Consider the following 26,218-nt stretch of genomic DNA (forward strand, 5'->3'; position numbering starts at 1 on the left):
GTCTCAGCTTCCCATACACGGTAAGTGTTTTAACTTCATGAGAGGACACACACAAGCTAGGGACCCCAACGTAGAGAAATACTTTGGCGTAGTGTTGGGGCTCTATTGCATTGATCAATTCAGTAGCTAAATTTCTCTTGATTCATATGTTCATGGCAGTAATGCAGATTCCATTTTTCATATTTCCATTCTTACATATAGCTATTGGATTTTTCAAGTCAGTATTCACACAGCAGTTTCTGCTATTTCATGCTTTGAATCACCAGCTGTTGACGCGATGGACTTCAATAAAATGGCTGCAGAGGCCAATCTGCACACTCGCCGCCTCCGCAACCATTCTCTTGAAGTCCATCGCGTCAACGGCTGGCGATTTAATGGAGCCTGCAGTCCACCGGCAGATCAATGGCGCTCCCCGCCTCAACACCCCACAAGCTTGCAGTATATCACCGACCCTCTGCTGCTGCACACTGACCCTCTTGAGCTGTAACACTGAGCCTGCCAGCAGATCAATGGCACCCGTCGCCATGACACACCACAAGCCCAAAGTAATGTCGCCCTTCTGCATACTAACCCTATTGAGCCGTGACACCCCCTCGTCCAAGCCCGCAGCATTTCCGGCCCTCCTGAGCCGCAACACCCTCTCCTCCGAATCCGCAGCATCGCCTACACTGCCTCCTGTGACCTTCCTGAGCCGCTCCACCACCGCTGCTTCCCCCTGGTGAGGACTAGAGTTGAGCAGACTGCCAATAATCCGGGTCCGGCGGATCAGGAGAGAGAGAGAGAGGTAGGGAGGGAGGGAGAGAGAGAGAGAGAGAGAGAGAGAGAGAGGTGTGACGCCCTGGACAAGCCAGGGGTCACAGGTAATGACATCACCACACCCTACACCCCGGATAGGCACATCAAAGCTAGACCCAGAAATCCTTGTTGCCTTCCTCCAGGGGCTGATGTTCACACCAGGGGGTGGGCCAGGCGGTTGGCCCCGCCCACCGAGGAGTTCACAGTCCTGGAGGCGGGAAAACCAGCAGATGAGTTGTGGAGGTTGAAGTAGAAGGAGGAAAGTAGTAAAAGAGCAGCCTGAAGTTGGTCCGGGTGTGTGCCCCGGACAGAGACAGCAAGGTTAGCAGACGGCGGTGACCGTCTGCAGGAGTGGCCTATCGGAGTTGCCGTAAGGACCGTGGATGGGCGGTGGCCCGGTGGTACCGGACCGGTACACAAGGAGAAGCCAGCACCATTGGCAGGGGCCTTTCGGATCCCGGCAAGGCTAGGAGTCGCCGTAAATTTGCCAAATCCGTCAGTGAAGGGGTCCTCCGGGTTTCCAAACAACTAAGTCCCGATTGAAGGCAACAGTCCAACCGTATGAGAGAGACACCGCCACCGCCAAGGCACCAGTTTCTCAGGGCCAGCGCCTGCGGGCAAAGAGGGGCTCCTCCGGCCCATATCCAAGTCGGGGAGCGGGTTACCGGTGGGAACCCATCGCTACCAACATTACACAAGGTGCAGGGAAAGAGACAGTCACCGTTAACTACCGGGGAAAAGCAACAGCAGCCGTCCGTGGGAACCGTCTTTCCAGCCGTGTGTTTTACCGAGAACTGTGTCACCGTCTCAGGCTGAGTGAGTACCACCGTGCCGTGAGGCACAGCGCTGCCCCCCCCGCGACCCTGCACCTCACCAGGCCCCGCACCTGGCCTGCCATCCCTCATCCTCCACCCCATCACTGGGCCCCGGGACAACCAACCCCTACCCACGGAGGGGAGAACTAACAACTCTGCTGCTCCCTGTTACCGCTCCCGGGATCCCCATACAGAGCAGCGGTGGTGTTACCAAAAATCACCACAACCGTGGGTGGCGTCACGGACAATAAATCCCCAAAACCAAACCCCTTTTCACTCACGGGCGAGGAGCGCCGCTCGAGTCCCCGGGATCCGGCCCATCGCTCGAGCCACCACTGAGCAGCAGCGGCCGCAGCAGCAGCGGCAGCCGGACCCGAGCAATGGGAGAGCGCAGCGTCCCCTCCTCCGCCCGCGACAGAGGGAGAGAGAGAAAGAGAGGGAGGGAGTGAGGGAGGGAGAGGTAGGGAGGGAGGGAGGTAGGGAGAGAGGGAGAGAGAGGGAGGGAGGGAGAGAGGGAGAGAGAGGGAGAGAGAGAGAGGGAGGGGGAGGTAGGGAGGAAGGTAGGGAGAGAGGGAGGGAGGCAGGGAGAGAGGGAGAGAGAGAGAGAGAGAGGGAGAGGTAGGGAGGGACGGAGGGAGAGAGAAAGAGAGGGAGGTAGGGAGAGAGGGAGAGAGAGGGAGGGAGACAGAGAGAGAGGAAGAGAGAGAGAGAGGGAGGGAGAGGTTGGGAGGGAGGTAGGGAGAGAGGGAGAGGGAGAGAGAGAGAGAGAGAGAGAGAGGGAGAGAGGGAGAGAGAGAAAGAGAGGGAGGGAGTGAGGGAGGGAGAGGGAGAGGGAGGGAGGGAGGGAGGGAGGGAGAGAGAGAGAGAGAGGAGGGAGGAGGAGAGAGAGAAAGAGAGGGAGGGAGTGAGGGAGGGAGAGGGAGAGGGAGGGAGGGAGGGAGGGAGAGAGAGAGAGAGAGAGAGAGGGAGGGAGAGAGAGAGAGGGAGGGAGAGGTAGGGAGGGAGGTAGGGAGAGAGGGAGGGAGGCAGGGAGAGAGGGGGAGAGAGAGAGAGAGAGGGAGAGAGAGAGAGAGAGGGAGAGGTAGGGAGGGAGGGAGAGAGAAAGAGAGGGAGGTAGGGAGAGAGGGAGAGAGAGAGGGAGGGAGGGAGAGAGAGAGAGAGAGAGAGGAAGAGAGAGAGAGGGAGGGAGAGGTAGGGAGAGAGGGAGGGAGGCAGGGAGAGAGGGGGAGAGAGAGAGAGAGAGGAAGAGAGAGAGAGGGAGGGAGAGGTAGGGAGAGAGGGAGGGAGGCAGGGAGAGAGGGGGAGAGAGAGAGAGAGGGAGGGAGGGAGAGAGAGAAAGAGAGGGAGGGAGTGATGTAGAGAGGGAGGGAGAGGGAGGGAGCCAGGGAAGGAGAGAAAGATTCCTGACTTAACATTGTGCAGATTTTTCTGCCGGAAATACTAGAAAATAGGAAAGACAAGGAACATGAGAAGCACGGGCGTACCCAGGATCAAAACTAGGGGGGGCAAGCCATGGTCGTTCAGGTTGTAAAATATTAGAACGGAAAAGGTGAATGAAACGAAAAATTTAAGAGAATAAGGCTATGTGCACACAGTGCGTTTTTGCGTGTTTTTCGGGTGCGTTTTTGGCCTCAAAACTGCATGACTTTGTTTCCCCAGCAAAGTCTATGAGTTTTCATTTTTGCTGTCCGCACACAACTGTTTTTTTAAGCTGAGTTTTTGAGCTTAAAAAAAAAAATGGACACGTCAATTCTTTCCTGCGTTTTTCTGCGTTTTCCCCCCATGCAATGCATTGGAAAAACGCAGCAAAACGCAGAGCTCAAAAATGCAGCAAAACGCAGCCAAAAACGCACCAAAACGCGGTAAAAACGCATGCTTTTTTTGCCGCTTTTTTTGCCGCAGGTGCGTTTTTGTGCGTTTTAGCGGCCAAAAACGCACAAAAACGCAGCGTCAAAAAAACGCAGCGTGTGCACATAGCCTTAAATGTAATTATAGCTTAATTAATGACTCCGCACCCCTCCACACACACACACACACACACACACACACACACTACAATGCACGCTCCATTACCCCTCCCCCCACACAATACAATACACCCCCCCCATCACCCCCTACACACACATACACAAATACAATGCACCGCCCCATCACCCACTACACACACACACACACAAAACAATGATACCCCCATTACCCCCTCCCCACACACAGACACTACAATGCACCCCCCATTACCCCTCCCCACACACACACACACACACACACACAATACAATGCACCCCCATTACCCCTTCCCCCACACACTGAATACAATACACCCTCCATTACCCTCTCCCCAGACATAATACATTGCACCCCCCCATCACCCCCATCACCCACACACAAATTACACTGCCCCATCACTACACACTCCTGCCTCCCCCTCCCCCCACACACTGAATACAATGCACCCTCCATTACCCCCTCCCCAGACATAATACATTGCACCCCCCATCACCACCTACACACACAAATTACACTGCCCCATCACTACACACTCCTGCCTCCCCCTCCCCCCCCTCGGAATACAGTACTCTCCCTCTGCCTGTCACAAAGCTGTGTCTCCTTCACAAATGTTCCCCGTTATGTGGCCTCTCCCCACTCATCTCCATTAATTATACCTGTCTCTTCGGCTCCTCTATGGCTTACCGCTTCCTGATCCTGATGTCTCCTGTGTCCCGGCGCCCGCAGCACTGTGATGACGTCAGTGAGGTGCTGATCTCATCACGTTGCTGCACGTCAGGGACGGGGCCCAGTCCCGGCGCGCTGTTCAAATGTATTTACATCTGAAAGACGCAAATACATTTGAATAGGAAGAAGGAGGAAGCTGCGGTCACCGGCACCAGCTCTGCTGCGCTCCTCTGCAGTGTGTACATGCCGGGCACACAGCACACAGCAGAGCTGGCACAGCGCACTGCCTCCTGGTCCTGCTGCAACTAGTGTGCCCGGCATGCACACACTGCTGAGGAGCGAACGGTTGACTGCAGATACAGCGGCTTACTACACCGTGCCCCTGCTTCTAAGGGGGGCATGCCCCTCGCTGGGTACGCCCATGGGAAGACAGAAATTCCATATTCCAAATCCATTCCATCATAGTGAACTGAACTGTAGAGCAATTGTATGAATTCTTATAAAGCTGACCTTGAAGACACTGTCACATCATGATATTGTGGCGCCTCTGAGGCTTCAGTCGCCATAAGGTACTGCACATCACCAAAGGTGCAGTATTCATTCCGGGTAAGAAGGAGGTCATTGCCGGTACCACAATCCACCAAAACACAGTTAGTTGCCCTCTCACCGGGACTGGGTTCGGGTAGGGTCATTTAGGACGATCACCACAAGGTATGGGACCTCCCACCGACTAGTTCAGAAACCCAGGGGGCAAGGAGCGACATTTAGGTAGCAAGACAACAAACACACACTCATACATAACAGTAATAACCAGGAAATAAGTGAGACGCAGGAGAATACGGTCACTGAGGGGAGAGCTAATAGCTCCCTCAGGACCGGTGCACACCTCAGGGTGCGGAGCCCTAGGCTGGTGGGCACTGCAAGACCCGCCAGCAAAGTCCGCCGGGCAGAGGATTTAAAGTCTTCTGGCCCACAGACAGATCCCGGGGCACAGCAGCATATAGAGCCAGGAGTTGTGACCAAACGGTGGTACCAGTAACGGACTCGCGCTGCCTGCTATATGGGACGGGAATGGAACACTTCCCAGGTCTCAGGTCACAGCGAAGCTTCAAGCTGCAGGGACTCACACAACACAGCACAAGGAGGAAGGACTCACGGAAAGAAACACCGGTTCTGACCTCCGAACTATCCAAGATCAGCTGTATCCCATCACAGCGGAGTCCGGCAGACCAAGGGTGACAGCAACTCAGTGAGTAAAGAACTTTAACTGCAACCCCTGTGTCATCCAATCTTTCCTGTGCCATAGGTGCACAGCAGCAGGGGACTACTACTCCCAATATCCTCTCTGGGGCCAGAGCTCTGCCTGTGGAGAGCTGTACCATCTGAGCTGCGTCATCATCCGCCCCAGAGAAAGCACCCGCAGCGGTGGCTCTCATATTAGCCACATAGCACAGGTGGCGTCATGAAACCCAACTCCCCTGTAAATAACCCCTCCATCTTTGTTGACACCGCCGGGGTCACGGAATGTGGCCTGGCCGCTGTGACACCCCACCTACCTACACCGGCCCGGTGACGAGTAATCCCCCCAATGACCCTGTGGGCGCTTCAATATCATGGCAATGAGTATACTGTTTTGTTGTCCTTGTTTCTTTGATATAACATATTTAAAGCCAGAGTACTAAAAGTAAAACTTACATGGTGGAAAACGACAGAAAACTAAAAGAACAAAACACAGATTTTAGACTGTTTAAAAAGCTGAGGGACCGCTATGGGAACGATCAGACGCCCCAACAGAGCTTTAGCTATTTGACAGAAATGTGGGAGACTGAAAACACTGGAATTGATACTGAGTTGAGTAGAATTTAAATAGAATTCAATTAATTGAGTTAGATTTGTTTTTAATGAGTATTTTTAAAACTTACAGATGCCACCTTTAAATGGAATTGAACATAAAACTTATTGTATTGCAATATACAGAAGAATGTTGAAATTTTGACAATGTACACAAGAGATTTCACTGTGGAATTTCTGGGGATTTGAAATATCTGAACTCAACCTTAAAATTTCTCATTGTACATTGAACAATTTCAATCTGCTTTTATTTCTAATATAAGTCATAATAAGTGTTACGCCAAAGTCATAATCCATATCATAGATCATATATCTTCTGCAGATTGAAATCTGCTAGAGGAGCATACTTAGATCCAGGGGTTACATTGACCATTGTTCTTAATACTCATCGTGAAAGGGATACTTGGGGCTTTCTTTCCAGCTAAAATATAAAATAAATAAAGAATAAAATAAATGAATGTATAAGTAAATTATTGCCTTACAACAAAAGATAATAAATAAAAGTATATAAAAACAATAATTGCAAAATATTGATAAATAAGTTAAAATCTAAACAATAAAATCATGAATAAATATGTTCTTAGATACTGGAAGATCAGGAAAGACACTTACGGATGGATAATCAGGTAGCGCAAGTTTTTATTGACTACATCTAGAGATTTGATGTCTTCATCACTTAATTCAAAGTCAAAAACCTGTAAGCGAAAAACAAAAAACAATGTAGATTTTTTTAAGATAAAGGAAATTTTTGGAACTGGAATTTTTTCATTTACCTGGAAGTTCTGCTTGATCCTCTCAGGGGTGAAACTTTTTGCTAAGACGACAATTCCCCTCTGTAGCAAATATCTCATGGCCACCTGCGCCGGAGAGCGGCTCAGCTTCTTAGCAATTGTATTTAAAACAGGGTCTTCAAGTACTTTGGGGGAATCCTGATCAATCCTGTCAGAGAGAAAACAAACTAAATTAAATTTCACACTTTTCCTAAAGTTTTGGCCAATGGAGAGGCAATAGGAACCGTATTTTTCGGTTTATAAGACGCACCAGATTATAAGACGCATCCCACATTTAGAGAAAAAAAAAAGAGGTCCATCTTATAATCTGGTGGTGTCTTACCAGGAGTCGTCAGGGCAGCAGTGGTGGAGCGGGGTCACAGGAGGCAGGAGCGGTAGAGGAGCAAGGCCATGATGCAGGCAGTGCAGCAGGTGTCCCCAGATGCTCACTGCATGTGCTGTGAGGTAGGCAACATCGGGAAACTGTCGGTGGTGCGGGCTTCAAAGAAATGGCTCCCAGATTGAGATATCGGCTCAATGACGAGACAAGGTCTCATCTGCGCACGCGCCAACTCCGGACGCCATTTTCCTTCAGTCCACAGCTGGGAGATCAATGGGCCAGAGGAGGCACATGTGCAGATGAGATCTTGAGGCCAGTGCTCCATCTGCGCATGCGCGGACATTGGGCACCATTGTTTGCAGCCCGCACCGCCAACATGTTCAGGATGGCCCCTGCCTCACCACCTGCAGCAGAGGTGCCCGTAGCCCCAGCACAGCACCCATAGTATAGCCTCTACCTTCTGATACCCCTCTTCACCACCTTCCTGTACACTATATTCGGATTATAAGATGCACCTCCCATTTTCCTCCCAAATTTTTGGGAGGAAAAGTGCGTCTTATAATCTGAAAAATACAGTACATTTGTTTATGACACCTTCATAAATCACCAACAAAATAATCATTACCAATGTTCATATTGCAGTGATAAGTGAGCACTAAAATGCTCGAGTGCTCAGTACTCATATCGGACAGACTCGATTCGAGTAACGAGTATAATGGAAGTCAATGGCAAACTCAAGCATTTTTTCCTGTTTAATTTATGAAGGGGGGACTCTGAAAATCAAAAAGCCTATGCGGACAATGTAAGAATTGACAAAAATTGGAAGAAAGCAGGACTCTGATACACGCTGTATTAGACATAAAGGAGGGCCTCATACATATTCTGTTAAAATTGTTAGGTAGTGAGACTCCTGGACCCATAAATCCAATGCACTAAGTGCAAGGGCTGCCAAACATTTTAGGAAGGACTGCAATACACCCTGGAAGACACATAGAGGAGGGCCATGCAAAACATTTTTTTTCCCCAGTTTTTTTAAAGTAGGGTTCATAGACTGGTGAAGCCTATGCACTTATTGCAAAGGCCGAAAGACATTTACCTCTTGGGGTACACATCTATATGTGTAGGACAATTGTAGAGCTAGGCCTCATACATATCCTGAAAAAATCAGAAAGAGGGCATAATACATGACCTGGAAAAATTAAGGATGAGAGTCACATAATGACTCTAAAAATTTGGAGGAAGGGCTGCCTCACGACCCTCTAAAAATGTGCATCTAGGGCCTTCTGTTTACCCTCTTAAAATTTCGAGCGAGGTCTGCCTGATGACCCTCTAAACATTTTGAGTGAGAGCCACCTGAAGACAAAGAAGCGGGATGGTTACACTGATTATGGCGTCATCTCCGCTCACCAACTTGGTTGATTCCTCAAGGTTTTGTAGAACCTCACAGATGTCAGATATCCATAGCCACTGGTCACTTCTTATGTGCGGAGGCTGACGAGAATACCAAAGGGCATGTTGTAGCTGGTATTGAACTACGGCCCTCTGCTTCTCACAATGCTTTGCCAACATGTGTAATGTGGAGTTTCAGCGTGTGGTCATGTGCACACCAGTCGATGAGCTGACACTTCCAAGCTCTGCTGCAGCTGTTGCTGACTTGTGGAAATCGGCACTCACTCGGGGCAACTTCACAAGTAGGTTAGGCAAATCTGGCTAGGTTTTCAGAAACCTCTGAACTACTAAATTGAGCATGTGAGCCAGATAAGGTACGTGTGTCAGCTTCCCAAGTTCAATATCTGGTTGTAGTTTCAGCAAAGCCTGTTGCTGCTTCACCGAGGCGGTGCTGCAGTCCTTCCAGCTTGCAGCTGATATGGATGACGTGCTCCAAGATGACAATTCGGAGATGGATGATGATGAGGAGGAAAGGGTGCAGGAACTGGTGTAGGAGATGGAGGAAACCCTGATGGAACTAGTGCCCGCAATCCTTGGCAACGGTAGTACGTGTGCTGTCCCGGCCTCCACAATGTTCACCAGTGAGCCATCCAGAAAACGTAGCGTCCCTGGCCACAAGTATTTTTTTTCACGTGTAGGTCGTTAAGTGGACCTTTCCAGTAACTGTGTTGGCCAGGGCATGGGTGATGTTATGGGACATGTGCTTGTGTAAGGAAAGGACGGCCCACCAGATAGAATAGTGGTGGCTGGGGACCGGGGACCGACAGACGGCAGCCGTCATGAGGTTGCAGAAAGCCTCAGTGTCCACAAGACTAAAAGGCAACATTGCCAGGGCAAGCAGTGTTTTTGCCTGTGGGTTGGTGGCTCGGTATTTACCTTTTCATTCCAAGGCCTGGGGTAAGAAGAGCTGAACGCTTCACTTTGACAAAGAACCGGAAGTGGTTGCTGATGGTGCTTGCGAATGGGCAATGTCAGGTGCAGGGCAGAAGATATCTGCCCCTGGTTCCTAGACAGGGGATTGTCAATAAGAAAACACAGGGGAAAAGGCAATGGTGTCACCCGCAGACACTGATTATGGACCCAGGTGTTCGGCCCACCTAGTTGGGTGCTTTGATGTCAAGTGCCTGAGCATGCTGATGGTGGCCAGCCTAGTAGTGGTCAGGCACCTACTGAACTTGGTACCACACAGTTTTGCAAATGACCATTCTTTTATCTTCCGCATTGTCATGAAATAAGTGCCAAACTGGGGAACATCTAACCCTGGGCATGGGAACTTTCCATGTGTGAATGCTCTGGGAACAGTTGCCCGGCCTCTCATTCTGCCTACTTTGCTTCCTCTTCCTGCCTGTTGTGGTATTGCAGCTCCCTCCTCCTCTACGCTGCTTTACTCGCTTTGCATGGCACCTTCCCAGGTTGGATCAGTGACTTCATCGTCCACCACCTCGTCTTCCACTTGCGCACTCTGGTCCTCCTGACTTGTTGACTTAACAACATCATTTGTTGGCAACTGTATTTCATCATCATCCACCTTTTGAGACGCTAATTTCCATTCCTTACTGTCATCTTCTTGTGACCGTGGCTGCTCAAATATCTTGGCATCTCTACACATGATCTCCTCATGTCCCAGCTGAAACGTGCAGGGAAAGATGCCAGAATCAATAAATGGAAATGTAAAGAGCTCCTTGGAGTGTCCAAGTGTGGAATCACTTGTGGCGCCCCTGACCTGGTCAGGCACCACAGAGTATTGCACCCATGCGGGGACAATGCTTCCAGGTAATTTCCAAAGGCCAGGATGAGGTGCACACACAAACACATAGTGACCAGGTCTCCCACACCACTAGAAGGGACCCTTGGGTAGCCAGTAGGGGTTAACTTTCAATTCCCAGCTAGGGGTGTGTTCAGAGGCTGGTTGCTAGGAAGCAGGAGAGAGGAAGGAGAGAAGGAGTCTGGAGGTTGAAGGGTGTGGAAGGAAGCAGAGAGGGGGCTCTGGTGTCGGCCAGGTCCTGAGGAGTGCAATAGCTGGAAGCGGGGGAGAAAGGGTACCGTGGGTCGGCCTGAAAGACATCCAGAGAGAGGGGTGGCTGAGTACGGAGATCCTGGTATCCGAGCACGCAAGGGGAAACAGATCCCCAGTACAGGCAGCAAATCATCCAGAGCTGCTTAACCTACAGGTGGGGGTACTTCATGCCCTCACCACTACTACATAGAGCTCGAGCCAAGCAGCAATCACCAGGCCCATAAGGGGACAGGGCCAGAAGCCATCCCACCAAGGCCACGCTGCCGGCAGACGGGCCAGAGAGAGGGGAGCAGGGTAGTAACAGCTTCCCTGGAGGAGTCCTACCACGCTTCAAGCAAGGGATCCTCCCAAACAAAGAAAGAGTGCAAGGAGGGCGAGTGGACAGCTACCCTCAGAACGGCCTCCTGGAATTCCTGGTTCCACCTGGTTATCGCAGTGCCGCCCGGGCATCTCACCGTGACCTCCAAACAGTGAGTAAACACGTTAAAAGACTTCTTGGACTGTGTTTGAGTCATTCTGCGACCTGTGGTCCCACACACATACACAGGGACCTGGGGCTTGCCTTACTCTCAGGAGGCTATTACAACCGACTGCACCCACCATCAGCCCCAGGCATCCCTTAACCTGCAGTGGCGGTCCTCACTGACCGCAATTCTGAGAGTGGCGTCACGACGAATCCCAAAACGAAGGTTCCCTACCTGTGACCAGACCGTCCCATCCCGTGGAGTCCCTAAGGGTAATACCCTGCTGCACCGCACCTGTAGGGCTTCACATATCTGGCGTCACGAACAGGATGTGGACTAGACCTGTTCAGACAGGTGACCGTGCGCCTCAGAGGTCCGACCGCAAAAATTGAACCGCCGCCATATTGCCATCTTCAAAAGCGCGCGCTGCAGCCCGCGCGAGGGAAAAGAGCACCGCCCACGAAGAGGTGTGGCCGCCCCAGAATCCCCACAATTCGGAGAGCGTTCTGACCCAGGAAGTGGAAAGGGAGCGCGCAGATTTTTGTTTTTTTTTTTTGAAGAAAAATGGACGCTGCAGGAGGTAATGCCCCTGGTCAGGGCGACGCAGCCCAAGCGATGCCCGCCCCCGTCGCGCTGGACGCAGAAGCGCCTGGTGCCGGTGCCGCGGTCGCAGCTGCGCCGGCCGAAGTTTCCCCCATAATGCCAGTTTCCTTACTGTATGTCCCAGGAGCGCAATGGCTGCCCCAATACGCCGGTAAAATAGACACGCTGACCGGGTTTAAGAAGAAGATCAACACCCTGCTAGACATGCACGCGATGACTGGTAAGCAGAGGGCCGCTGTGGTGCTGGGACAATTGACTGAAGCAGCAGAGTTGGAGGCTGAGTCCTGGACCAATGATGACCGGGGCTCTGTTGAGACCATCTTTGCCAAACTAGCAGCTGCTTTTGAACACCGCACAGAGGGAGAGCTGAGGACGGACTTCTATAACTGCCGTCAGAAGCCCCAAGATAGCATAAGAGACTATGCCCTCAGGCTGCAGGCTGCACTACGGGCTCTCAAGCTGGTGGACCCTGTCAGTGATCAGGAAGGAAACCGGATGATGAAGGAACAATTCTTGCGGGGCCTGCGCTCTCCTGAGGATGGGAAGCAGATGAAGCTGTGGTCCCTGGAACACCCTGACGTGGACTTTGCCATTCTGAAAGACAGGGCAGTGAAAGCACTCCAACCTCCTGTGGACACAGACCCCGTCGCACCCGCATGGCCTGCCAGTTCCACGGCTGCAGGAGCGGAATCCTCCTCGCAGTCCCTGGTAACTGCAAAAGGACTCAACGCGCCAGCAGAGACTATAAATAGACTATCCTCCCAGGTGCAACAGCTCACTAAGGATGTCGCACAAATCCTGAAAGCAATGCAGTTGCCCTCAGAAACCAAAGTCCCTCATCGGATCCTGCTAGCTGACAGCCCAGAGGACGTCCCTTGGATGCGGAGGAGAAGAGGTCCTACAACCCGAGGCAGGAGCAGTGATCGCTATGACTCATCTGGACAACCCATCTGTCGTCGTTGCCAGGAGGCAGGTCACTATGCAAGGGCTTGCCCTTTTAAACGAGCCAAACCTGGGGCCGAGGGCCAGTCCTCAGGATTAAGAAGATCAGGCCCAGGTCGCTGCCGTGATCAGTACGTGGGTGGACGTCCTGTCCTGTCCATCGTCCTGGATGGGATCCCTACCCCGGCATTATTGGACACCGGCTCTCAGGTAACCACGATCCCGTATGTCCTGTATCGTAGGTTTTGGTCGGACGACGATCTCCGACCACCGGACCCCTCCCTCACCATCTATGCTGCCAACGGACAACCTATAGACCAGATTGGGGTCAAGGAGGTAACCATAAAGGTGGGAAGGCAGGAAATGAAGGGACAAGGACTGATTGTTGTGGACACTGATATTAGAGAAAGGAACCCGCAAATGATTTTAGGTACTAATGTCATAGAAAATTGCCTAGGGGAAGTGTTGTTGTTGCTTCACCAGATTGTTGAAGGTGCTGAGGGCGGGTCGCAAAGAGCCTTGCAAAAGGAGATCCGAATCATTCTGAGGAAGCAACAGGTAAAACAGACTGGCGGTGAGATTGGTAGTGTGCGGGTGATGGATGCTAACCCCATTGTGATACCCCCACGGAGTGAAATGATGATGTGGTGTAGAGCAGCGGTAGGTCTCAGAGGACAGGATTACCAGGCTGTACTAGAGCCCACTCATTCAGACCACTGGCCCACGATTCTGACAGCCAGGGGGGTAGTTGATGTACACAAGGGACGAGTGCCTGTACGAGTGTTGAACTGTGGGGGAGGAGGAAGCCAGACTGCCAAGGTACGCTACCATAGCCAAACTGTTTACATGCTCAAATGACGCTATAACACCTGTAGGTCCCCTGACACAAGCTGACTCAAAAGAGGGCGAGACCTCCCAAAAGCAGTTAGAGGGCTGGTGCCAGAAACTCCACGTGGGGACCGACTCTACACCCGTCTACCAGAAACATGGGGTTTACAGGGTCGTGCAGGAATACGAGCAGGTCTTTAGTAAGAACCCACTAGACTTTGGTAGGATCAAAGGGGTGCAACATCACATACCCACGGGCAGTCATCCTCCCATTAAGGAAAGACATAGGCCTATTCCACCAGCCCATTACCAGCGCACAAAGGACATGCTGAAGGACATGAAGGAGGCAGGAGTCATAAGGGACAGTTGCAGCCCCTGGGCAGCTCCCCTGGTCCTGGTGAGGAAGAAGGATGGCACGATGAGGATGTGTGTGGATTACAGACGGATAAATCAGATAACACACAAGGATGCCTACCCTTTGCCAAGGATAGAGGAATCCCTCGCTGCCTTGAAAACCTCTAACTACTTTTCTACCCTAGATCTTACTAGTGGCTACTGGCAAGTATCTGTAGCAGAAGAAGATCGGGAGAAGACGGCCTTCACCACCCCAATGGGCCTCTGTGAGTTCAACAGCATGCCATTTGGACTCTGCAATGCCCCCGGGACCTTCCAGAGGCTTATGGAATGCTGCCTAGGGCACCTCAACTTTGAAACCGTCCTGCTCTACCTGGATGATGTCATCGTGTACTCCAAGACCTACGAGGACCACCTGAAACACCTGGCTGAAGTCTTTGAAGCGCTATCCCGATATGGAATGAAGCTGAAACCATCCAAGTGCCATTTACTGAAGCCAAAGGTCCAGTACCTAGGTCACGTGGTCAGTGCAGAAGGAGTAGCACCGGACCCAGAGAAGGTCACAGTCATCCAGGAGTGGCCCACACCTACTACCGTCCGGGAGGTACGCCAGTTCCTTGGCTTGGTAGGCTACTACAGAAGGTTCATCAAGGGCTACACGAAAATGGCAGCGCCTTTGCAAGAGCTCCTGGTAGGCCACCCAAAGAAGAAAGGAAAGACCTCCGGCCCGCCATTTCACTGGGGAGAAGCAGAAGAACACTCCTTCAGACAAATGAAAGGGGCCTTGACGGGTGAAGAGATCCTAGCCTACCCTGACTACAGTCTACCATTTGTACTGTATACAGATGCCAGTAATGTGGGACTGGGAGCAGTGCTTTCACAGGTGCAGGAAGGCAAAGAGCGTGTGATTGCTTACGCCAGCAGGAAGCTCAGGCCTACTGAAAGAAACCCAGAAAATTATAGCTCATTTAAGCTAGAGTTCCTGGCCATGGTATGGGCTATCACAGAGCGGTTCAAGCACTACCTGGCAGCCACCAAATTCACTGTCTTCACGGACAACAACCCCCTGACCCACTTAGATACTGCTAAATTGGGTGCCATGGAGCAGCGTTGGGTAGCCCGGCTGGCGAATTACGACTTTACTGTCAAGTATCGAGCTGGCCGCAAGAACGGCAACGCAGATGCTCTGTCCAGGATGCCTCACCTAGCAGACGAGGGTGAAGATGTAGATGATCTTGAAGAGATGCTGCCAGCGTTCCATCGCCATGGAGCAAAACAGTGCCGGCAGTTGCGTGCCAACCGCCAAGAGGTGACCCTGAACCCACTACCTCACTACAACTGGAAGGAGACCCAGGAAAATGATCCAGCGGTAGGCTTGGTAAAGAAACTGATCAACCAGCCTGGCGCCAGCCTTGACAAAGGAGCCCCATCTGAGGCACAGTACCTATGGAAGGAGAGGGGTCGATTATTCATCTATCAAGACAAACTTTACAGGAGCATCATTGACCCGAGGATGCATGAGAAGGTGTGGCAAGTGATTGTACCACAGAAGGATACGAGGATGGTGCTAGAAGCCTATCACAATGGTGCAGGCCACTTTGGTTGGAAGAAACTGGAGGCCCTACTTAAAGTAAGATTCTACTGGGTGGGCATGAGATCTGCCCTAGAGAAGTGGTGTCGAAACTGCGGGCCCTGCAATCTTAGAAGAAAAGACCAGCACAGCCAGAGAGCACCACTCCAGCCAATCCAAACTAAACGGCCCCTGGAGATCGTGGCCCTGGACCATGTAAAGTTGGCACCCAGCAGACAAGGCTACAACTACGCTCTCACTATGGTTGACCACTACTCCAGATTCCTGGTGGTAGTACCAGTCAAGGACTTGACCGGTCAGACTGCAGCCAAAGCTTTCCAGACACATTTCTGTCGACCACATGGCTACCCAGATCAAGTGCTCACTGACCAAGGACCAGCCTTTGAAGCTGAAGTGTTTAAGGAGTTTTGCAACCTTTACGGCTGCAGGAAGATCCGTACCACGCCTTACCATCCTCAGACCAATGGCATGTGTGAGAAGATGAACCACATCATTCTCGACCTTCTGAAGACTCTCCCACTAGAAGAACGAAGTCAGTGGCCAGAAAAACTGCCCGATCTAGTGGACATGTATAACAACATCCCTGTGAGTTCCACGAACTGCACACCGGCATACCTGATGAGGGCCAGACCCGGGAGATTGCCAGTAGATCTGGAAATGGGAGTTGAGACCCCTGAAGACCATCTACAAGGTGCTGATTGGGATTCCAACCGCCAAGCCCAATACAAGAAAGTACAAGAGTGTGTGGAGCGAAGCCTGACTCAGCAGCGTGAGAAACAAGAAAAAGCCTACAATCGAAAAGCACCTGCTGTTCCAGGAGATATAGTTCTCAAGAGAAAGAGAAGACATCATAAACTTGACAATCACTGGGAAGAAGAACCCTATACTGTGTTACCATCGACGCTTAGCAGTGAAAAGACATGCCTTATCAGCAAAGATGGAGGAAAAACAACAGCTGTCGTTTCTAGAGATCGCCTAAAGAAATGTCCTGAACAACTAAGAACCCCTGAAGAAATTCCCAACCCTTTGCCAGTTCAAGAACCAAAAGAAAAGATGATCCATACTGTACTTGGAGATTTCCCAGCAAGTTGGCCTCAATACAATGGAGCAGTAGTTATTCCAGTCATTACATTCCCTCAATCTGGAGAAGTAAGAGAACCAGAAGAACCTGTTCAGAACCTGGAAGAGCCAAATGTAGCTGAAGCAGAAGACCATGCATTGGTATCAATACCCAGTACACCCATTATTCACATTGAGACACATACATCGGGTGGGAGGACACAACCTCAGACAGATGACAGTATAGTACTGCATAGATCAACCCGCAGCAACTTTGGTCAGCTCCCATTACGCTATAGAGAAAGTACAGTTTAGTTCAAAGTGACGGTATGAAATGTAATGTTTCACCTGTTTACAGTTAAGTAACGTTTAAGTGAAATGTGCCCACAAGGACTATTGTGAGACCTCTTTAAAATGTTTTCTTTGCACTAGTTTACGTGCACTTTAAAAAATGGACCATCGGTTATGAACTGGCTTTAACCACAAACTCTTGCATTGTAAAAAAGTTACCTCCTTGGTACCAACCACAGGGTCTGCCTGTTGAGGGGCATGACTCTGCACCAACCAGGGGCACGCCTGTTTATGGGGCCTGCCCTCCAACACTCGGAAGCGGGTACGCCTGTTTATGGGGCCTACCTTACACCACTCTCCTCAGGAGAGGAAGATTGGAGGAAAGGTCTGGGGAATGTGATGGCCCAGACCTGGTCACCAAAAGGACCGGCGACCTACCTCCTGGAGGTTTTTGGGTGGGTTTCGGACATGTGGGTGGTTGGTGGTGAAATGGTACCTGGTATGTTTAAATGTAAATGATTGCCCCTGTGTGGGAAAAGTTTGTATTTACCTTTTTCTCTTGTCTTTGCAGCCCGAGGACGTGCTGATGATAACTAAGGGGGAATGTGGCGCCCCTGACCTGGTCAGGCACCACAGAGTATTGCACCCATGCGGGGACAATGCTTCCAGGTAATTTCCAAAGGCCAGGATGAGGTGCACACACAAACACATAGTGACCAGGTCTCCCACACCACTAGAAGGGACCCTTGGGTAGCCAGTAGGGGTTAACTTTCAATTCCCAGCTAGGGGTGTGTTCAGAGGCTGGTTGCTAGGAAGCAGGAGAGAGGAAGGAGAGAAGGAGTCTGGAGGTTGAAGGGTGTGGAAGGAAGCAGAGAGGGGGCTCTGGTGTCGGCCAGGTCCTGAGGAGTGCAATAGCTGGAAGCGGGGGAGAAAGGGTACCGTGGGTCGGCCTGAAAGACATCCAGAGAGAGGGGTGGCTGAGTACGGAGATCCTGGTATCCGAGCACGCAAGGGGAAACAGATCCCCAGTACAGGCAGCAAATCATCCAGAGCTGCTTAACCTACAGGTGGGGGTACTTCATGCCCTCACCACTACTACACAGAGCTCGAGCCAAGCAGCAATCACCAGGCCCATAAGGGGACAGGGCCAGAAGCCATCCCACCAAGGCCACGCTGCCGGCAGACGGGCCAGAGAGAGGGGAGCAGGGTAGTAACAGCTTCCCTGGAGGAGTCCTACCACGCTTCAAGCAAGGGATCCTCCCAAACAAAGAAAGAGTGCAAGGAGGGCGAGTGGACAGCTACCCTCAGAACGGCCTCCTGGAATTCCTGGTTCCACCTGGTTATCACAGTGCCGCCCGGGCATCTCACCGTGACCTCCAAACAGTGAGTAAACATGTTAAAAGACTTCTTGGACTGTGTTTGAGTCATTCTGCGACCTGTGGTCCCACACACATACACAGGGACCTGGGGCTTGCCTTACTCTCAGGAGGCTATTACAACCGACTGCACCCACCATCAGCCCCAGGCATCCCTTAACCTGCAGTGGCGGTCCTCACTGACCGCAATTCTGAGAGTGGCGTCACGACGAATCCCAAAACGAAGGTTCCCTACCTGTGACCAGACCGTCCCATCCCGTGGAGTCCCTAAGGGTAATACCCTGCTGCACCGCACCTGTAGGGCTTCACACACTTATACCCTGGGACTCGCCGTGGTGGGAGGAAGGAGGATCTCGGCAAGGATTATGTGGTCCAGACTCTTGGCTAGTGAAACTGGACCATGTGGAAGACAGGGTGGTGGTGGGAAACATACTGGAAGCATTATCTGCCATCCAACTGGTCACCTACTCGCACTGTTCTAGCTTCAAGTACTGTATGGTGTCCCACATCCCCTGCAAAGTGGGCCGGTAAGATAGGTCTCGTGGATGAGTGTGTTGGTTGTGATCCAGCAGGCACAGTTTCACATGTGCCCCGGTCTCCGCCACTGAGTGCACCATCCACAGCACGTCCACTTCCCCGTCCCTTACACCTTGCACATTTCAAATTAGGTAGATAATATATGCCTACAAATTTTGTGCTATTATTAGGGAAAAGAAAGTATGTAGCCCTGAAAAAGGACTTTTGTTTTCAGATTGCAGCAACAGTATCCTTATAGAAGGACTGTAAGGCAATAAACCCTGCCAATATGCCTCAATTCCAAAACTACCCCTTCTCCACCAGCTATCCCTACACTGAATGCAGGTAACAGCAGTTTCACTTAACACACAATGTAGCCCTGAGAAGGACTTCAGCAGCGGTATACAATCACTGCAATACTAATACAGCACTCCCTCTATGCCTGCTCTAATCTAATCTCTCTCCTGCAACAACTCCACCTGAACTGATCTCAGAGGACAGTGCGTCACCAGCTCTTACCCTAGGTCTAGGACATGATGCAGTAGCCAAAATGACTAAGGAATTAATGTGTATGGCAGGCAATCCCAACATGTTGATTGTCTAAAAGCTGCAAAACATATGGGGCGAGGACTTCTGCAATGCTCAAGAAGTAACGAGCGTACCCGAGTACATATATAATACTGTATGATAGTAGTTATATTCTTGTACATAGGGGGCAGTATTATAGTAGTTATATTCTTGTACATAGGGGCAGTATTATAGTAGTTATATTCTTGTACATAGGGGAAGTATTATAGTAGTTATATTCTTGTACATAGGGGCAGTATTATAGTAGTTATATTCTTGTACATATGGGGCAGTATTATAGTAGATATATTCTTGTACATAAGGAGCAGTATTATAGTAGTTATATTCTTGTACATAGGGGCAGTATTATAGTAGTTATATTCTTGTACATAGGGGAAGTATTATAGTAGTTATATTCTTGTACATAGAGGCAGTATTATAGTAGTTATATTCTTGTACATATGGGGCAGTATTATAGTAGATATATTCTTGTACATAAGGAGCAGTATTATAGTAGTTATATTCTTCTACATAGGAGCAGTATTATAGTAGATATATTCTTGTACATAGGGGGCAGTATTATAGTAGTTATATTCTTGTACATAGGGGGCAGTATTATAGTAGTTATATACTTGTACATAGAGGCAGTATTATAGTAGTTATATTATTGTACATAGGGGGCAGTATTATAGTAGTTATATACTTGTACATAGAGGCAGTATTATAGTAGTTATATACTTGTACATAGAGGCAGTATTATAGTAGTTATATTCTTGTACATAGGGGGCAGTATTATAGTAGTTATATACTTGTACATAGAGGCAGTATTATAGTAGTTATATACTTGTACATAGGGGCAGTATTATAGTAGTTATATTCTTGTACATAGGGATAGTATTATAGTAGTTATATTCTTGTACATAGGGGGCAGTATTATAGTAGTTATATTCTTGTACATAGGGGCAGTATTATAGTAGTTATATTCTTGTACATAGAGGGCAGTATTATAGTAGTTATATTCTTGTACATAGGAGCAGTATTATAGTAGTTATATTCTTGTACATAGGGGGCAGTATTATAGTAGTTATATTCTTGTACATAGGGGCAGTATTATAGTAGTTATATTCTTGTACATAGGGAGCAGTATTATAGTAGTTATATTCTTGTACATAGGGGGCAGTATTATAGTAGTTATATTCTTGTACATAGGGGCAGTATTATAGTAGTTATATTCTTGTACATAGGGGGCAGTATTATAGTAGTTATATTCTTGTACATAGGAGCAGTATTATAGTAGTTATATTATTGTACATAGGGAGCAGTATTATAGTAGCTATATTCTTGTATATAGGAGCAGTATTATAGTAGTTATATTCTTGTACATAGGGGGCAGTATTATAGTAGTTATATTCTTGTACATAGGGAGCAGTATTATAGTAGCTATATTCTTGTACATAGGAGCAGTATTATAGTAGTTATATTCTTGTACATAGGGAGCAGTATTATAGTAGTTATATTCTTGTACATAGGGGCAGTATTATAGTAGTTATATTCTTGTACATAGGGGCAGTATTATAGTAGTTATATTCTTGTACATAGGGGCAGTATTATAGTAGTTATATTCTTGTACATAGGGGCAGTATTATAGTAGTTATATTCTTGTACATAGGGGGCAGTATTATAGTAGTTATATTCTTGTACATAGGGGCAGTATTATAGTAGTTATATTCTTGTACATAGGGGGCACTATTATAGTAGTTATATTCTTGTACATAGGAGCAGTATTATAGTAGTTATATTATTGTACATAGGGAGCAGTATTATAGTAGCTATATTCTTGTATATAGGAGCAGTATTATAGTAGTTATATTCTTGTACATAGGGGGCAGTATTATAGTAGTTATATTCTTGTACATAGGGGGCAGTATTATAGTAGTTATATTCTTGTACATAGGGGCAGTGTTATAGTAGTTATATTCTTGTACATAGGGGGCAGTATTATAGTAGTTATATTCTTGTACATAGGGGCAGTATTATAGTAGTTATATTCTTGTACATAGGGGCAGTATTATAGTAGTTATATTTTTGTACATGGGGGCAGTATTATAGTAGTTATATTCTTGTATATAGGGGGCAGTATTATAGTAGTTATATTCTTGTACATAGGGGCAGTATTATAGTAGTTATATTCTTGTACATAGGGGGCAGTATTATAGTAGTTATATTCTTGTACATAGGAGCAGTATTATAGTAGTTATATTCTTGTATATAGGGTGCAGTATTATAGTGGTTATATTCTTGTACACAGGGATAGTATCATAGTGGTTATATTATTGTACATAGGAGCAGTATTATTATAACAATATTCTAATGTTTGCTTTATTTCTAGGACACCATCATATATAATACACCCATGTTATTACTTACCAGCCCTCTACTCTGCTGGACCCCAGCACGCTGTATCCCACCAGCACGATGTCCTGAGATTTGCAGAACTCCAGTAATTTGCTCTGATTGAGGAATATGTGACATTCCACCTGTGCAGAGATATAATGGATCATTACAGTATATAACGGTGTAACATGCAGGCTGATCGTATAATAATAGAACAACATGGATAGGGTTTTTTTTCCCAAAAACGCCCCCCCCACGCCTGTTTATGGGGTATATCTGGTATTGCAGCTTCATTAACATGAATGGGGCTAAACTGCAATACCACACACCACCTGTGGGAATGAGTGGCGCTGTTTGTTTGTTTTTTGAACATGTTTTTTGAATTATTTCCGATATTTATGCGTGCTTTATCCTCACGGGTGTGTGATATGTACCTGGTTGCACACTGGTTTGTACTTCAGTCCGGGCATGTTGAGAATCAGCTCCAGTTGCCTTTTGTTAAAATTGGAGACGCCGATGGATCTGGCGAGCCCGGCATCTCTGCACGCCTCCATAGCCTAGAAATTGGGATGAGATAATCTGAGTGATGTTCCATCTGAAACGGGGAATCTTACCCCTCGAGAAGTCGTCCTGCCGGGAGATCATTTACCTTCCATGTTTGCCGGATATCTGTGTTATGAAAAATGAATTTCCCATTTTCATCCACGGGGAAGAGATCGTCTCCGGGCTGGAGGGGAAAAAGAATTCAGATATAATCTTTTTTCATCACATCCAGATCAGATTTGGAGCCTCGTATATCCACAAACCTTAAACTCCACGGGGGAGTGGATCAGGAAGAGATCCAAGTAATCCAGCTGAAGATCCTTCAGAGATTTCTCCAGCCCGAGTCGGACCCTCTCGGGAGCTTGGTTATTGTTTGAAAGCTGCAGAATAAATGAAATACATGTAACAGCTCAGCTTTGCCCCCTAGTGGCCATGTTAGAGAGAAAAAAAAATTTGGGCAGAACTTGGTCACCTTCCCAGTGTAAAAAATTTCGTCCCTCTTCACCGTCCCATCGGCAATCTTTGATCGAATGGCTTGGCCGACCTGGACTTCATTCTGGTACAAAAAGGCGCAGTCGATGTGGCGATATCCGGCCTCAATGGCCACCTTGACGCTCTCTCCAGCCTGTTCTTTGGTGTACTGTGCGGAATAAGGAGCAATCATTAGAAGTCAAGTTTAATCGGGCCCAATTTATGGGGTAAATGGCGCCATTGTTCCACGGTTTCCGAAATAGGGAAACATTGAGGTGGCATGAGACGAAAAGTAATGGCGCGGGGCTTTGGATTCAGCCCCTGTCTGGTGCACTCACCGTGTCCGGGGCGTAGGTGCCAAATCCAACCATTGGCATTTTATGCCCATCATTCAGCACCACGTAGGAGTCCGGCTTCAGAGCCATGGTGCGAGGTGTCCTGGTGTCTCACCGAGCACAATGACAATGTGCTGGCTGTGTATATCCAGTCCTTCCCCTACCATAGCCCAGCCCTTAGGTCAGTGAAGGCGGCCGCCTGTTCAGCAGGTATTCTGCATCGTCATTGCTGATAAGTTACACAAAGGACAAATGGGAAGGAAAAAAGTGTGAATGAAGGCAAAGGGCAGAGGTAAACTCGCCATAGTTGTAAAATCTGCAGTCCACAGGAGCCATGTGAATGAGAGGAAGACCTGTACATCGAAAGAGGATGGAAGGGGTCAAGTCCAAAAAGTGATGCAGCAGAGTAATACTATAGACTTGGATCTGCAGGAAGCGAGCCACCGGGGTTAGCTGCACCTCTGAGTTGTCCTTTGACCCTCGGCGGTAGAGCTGCTCTTTTATGGTCTCTCCTCCACATCCACCTGCACACTCTGCAAGCAACCGTGTAGATACGTAGTTATAGTCAACACGTGCTATCCACATATCTGTCGTATTTTTTATATTTTTGAGACATTTAGAAGGACTAATGTGTGACAGTGTGCCCAGTACCATGAGGCACCCACCACAGATTTTCTCGATTTCTTATTGCTTTTTGGGTACACATAATGCACAGACCACATCCACGAATACTAGTCCGGCCATGGTACAGTTGTGTTGAATTTATCATGTACCCTACACTTTACTTCAGAATCTATTTTTCCTGTGCAGGTTTGATGTTCCTCATCTCATGTTTCAGCAGGTTTGATGTTCCTCATCTCATGTTTCAGCAGGTTTGATGTTCCTCATCTCATGTTTCAGCAGGTTTGATGTTCCTCATCTCATGTTTCAGCAGGTTTGATGTTCCCCATCTCATGTTTCAGCAGGTTTGATGGTCCTCATCTCATGTTTCAGCAGGTTTGATGTTCCTCATCTCATGTTTCAGCAAGTTTGATGTTCCTCATCTCATGTTTCAGCAGGTTTGATGTTCCTCATCTCATGTTTCAGCAGGTTTGATGGTCCTCATCTCATGTTTCAGCAGGTTTGATGTTCCTCATCTCATGTTTCAACAGGTTTGATGTTCCTCATCTCATGTTTCAGCAGGTTTGATGTTCCTCATCTCATGTTTCAGCAAGTTTGATGTTCCTCATCTCATGTTTCAGCAGGTTTGATGTTCCTCATCTCATGTTTCAGCAGGTTTGATGTTCCTCATCTCATGTTTCAGCAGGTTTGATGTTCCTCATCTCATGTTTCAGCAGATTTGATGTTCTTCATCTTATGTTTCAGCAGGTTTGATGTTTCTCATCTCATATTTCAGCAGGTTTGATGTTCCTTATCTTATGTTTCAGAAAGTTTGATGTTCCTCATCTCATGATTCAACGGTTTTGATGTTCATTGCCCATGTTTCAGCAGGGCTGATTTCCATCTCATGTCACAGCAGGTTTGATATTCCTCATTGCATGTTTCAGCAGTTTTGATGTTCATTGCCCATATTTTAGCAGGTTTGATATTTGTCATCTCATGTTTCAGCAGGTTTGATGTTCCTCATCTCATGTTTCAGCAGGTTTGATGTTCCTCATCTCATGTTTCAGCAGGTTTGATGTTCCTCATCACATGTTTCAGCAGGTTTGATGTTCCTCATCTCATGTTTCAGCAGGTTTGATGTTCCTCATCTCGTGTCACAGCAGGTTTGATATTCCTCATTGCATGTTTTAGCACTTTTGATGTTCATCGCCCATATTTCAGCAGGTTTGATGTTTGTCATCTCATGTCTCAGCAGGTTAGATGTTCCTCATCGCATGTTTCTGAAGTTTTGATGTTCGTCGCCCATGTTTCAGCAGATTTGATGTTCTTCATCTTATGTTTCAGCAGGTTTGATGTTTCTCATCTCATATTTCAGCAGGTTTGATCTTCCTCATCTCATGAATCAGCAGGTTTGATGTTCCTTATCTTATGTTTCAGAAAGTTTGATGTTCCTCATCTCATGATTCAACGGTTTTGATGTTCATTACCCATGTTTCAGCAGGGCTGATTTCCATCTCATGTCACAGCAGGTTTGATATTCCTCATTGCATGTTTCAGCAGTTTTGATGTTCATTGCCCATATTTTAGCAGGTTTGATATTTGTCATCTCATGTTTCAGCAGGTTTGATGTTCCTCATCGCATGCTTCTGAAGTTTTGATGTTCGTCGCCCATGTTTCAGCAGCTTTGATGTTCCTCATTTCATGTTTCAATTGGTTTGATGTTCCTCCTCTCATGTTTCAGCTGGTTTGATGTTCATCGTCCATGTTTCAGCAGATTTGATGTTCCTCATCTCATGTTTCAGCTTTTTTCATGCTTCTCATCTCATGTTTCAGCAGGTTTGATATCCCTGATCCCAGGTTTCAGGTTTTTTTCGTTCATGTGGTTTGAAGAGCTGTATAAAATAAATTGTTCTTGAAGCCTAATAATTATGTTATTTACACTTTTTTTTTTTTACTGATAGTGTGCGACATCAGTGGGGAACGCAAAGGAATTATCTGGCTGTTGTTAACATAACCTTTTTAATGACCTCATAAGAACACTAAAATACATTTATTTTCATCTTATTCCCCTTTCTGTAACAAATAAGTTACTATAACAGATACCTGTGTTCCTTTATTTTCGACAATAACAGCGATATACTGTAGATTGGAAGTGGCTTTTTTTATTTACTTCTTCCTACCGTTTATTTATTTTTCATTTGTTTCACACCTTAAGACCCCCCATAGGCTCATAAAAGATCTTTGGGGGAATTTTACGAAGTAACTTTTGTCTGTTTTTTTCTGATTTCCTCTATAACTGGGGCTATTAGCCCAAGTTGCAGTGAAAATTCAGCCTCAAGGCTGCATACTGAAGCTGATTGGGTCTCCTAGAACCCAGAAACTCCTGCCCCCTTTGTGCACTTGGTGACATCATGAGGCTGCTAACACTTTCTATAGTTTACACTTGTTTAGCGCTGTGTATACAGCAACTAAAAAAAGCAGAGACAGTTATGAACCATATCTGCCTTCTCTTTGGGGAGTCTGGCTGTGTCTGATAGCTGGTTTCTTAGCTCCTGCAGCTGCACAATCTCA

At 48.0% G+C, this 26,218-nt stretch overlaps 1 protein-coding gene across 1 annotated transcript; it reads right to left on the minus strand.

The window, feature by feature from the left end:
- Positions 1-6,173: 6,173 nt before the first annotated feature.
- LOC142302679 (aldo-keto reductase family 1 member C1-like) lies at positions 6,174-23,208 on the minus strand. The gene is made up of 9 exons (XM_075343781.1): positions 23,048-23,208; positions 22,711-22,878; positions 22,502-22,618; positions 22,345-22,422; positions 22,130-22,252; positions 21,729-21,838; positions 6,908-7,073; positions 6,747-6,829; positions 6,174-6,555 (listed from the first exon to the last, which is right to left on the minus strand). The coding sequence occupies exons 1-9, from the start codon at positions 23,132-23,134 to the stop codon at positions 6,513-6,515; spliced, it is 975 nt and encodes a 324-aa protein (XP_075199896.1). The 5' UTR covers positions 23,135-23,208; the 3' UTR covers positions 6,174-6,512.
- Between the last annotated feature and the right edge of the window lie 3,010 nt (positions 23,209-26,218).

Source organism: Anomaloglossus baeobatrachus, chromosome 4 (genome assembly GCF_048569485.1).
Source record: "Anomaloglossus baeobatrachus isolate aAnoBae1 chromosome 4, aAnoBae1.hap1, whole genome shotgun sequence".
NCBI lineage: Eukaryota > Metazoa > Chordata > Amphibia > Anura > Aromobatidae > Anomaloglossus > Anomaloglossus baeobatrachus.

Bases quoted from the DNA above. Each gene is read 5' to 3' on its own strand.
- LOC142302679 (XM_075343781.1), bottom strand. From the start codon at position 23,134: ATGGCTCTGAAGCCGGACTCCTACGTGGTGCTGAATGATGGGCATAAA. The intron at 21,839-22,129 runs GTACATATCACA...ATCTCTGCACAG, and splicing joins ACAAACCAGTGTGCAACCAG to GTGGAATGTCACATATTCCT. The intron at 7,074-21,728 runs GTAAGTAATAAC...TCTCTCTGACAG, and splicing joins TCCAGCAGAGTAGAGGGCTG to GATTGATCAGGATTCCCCCA.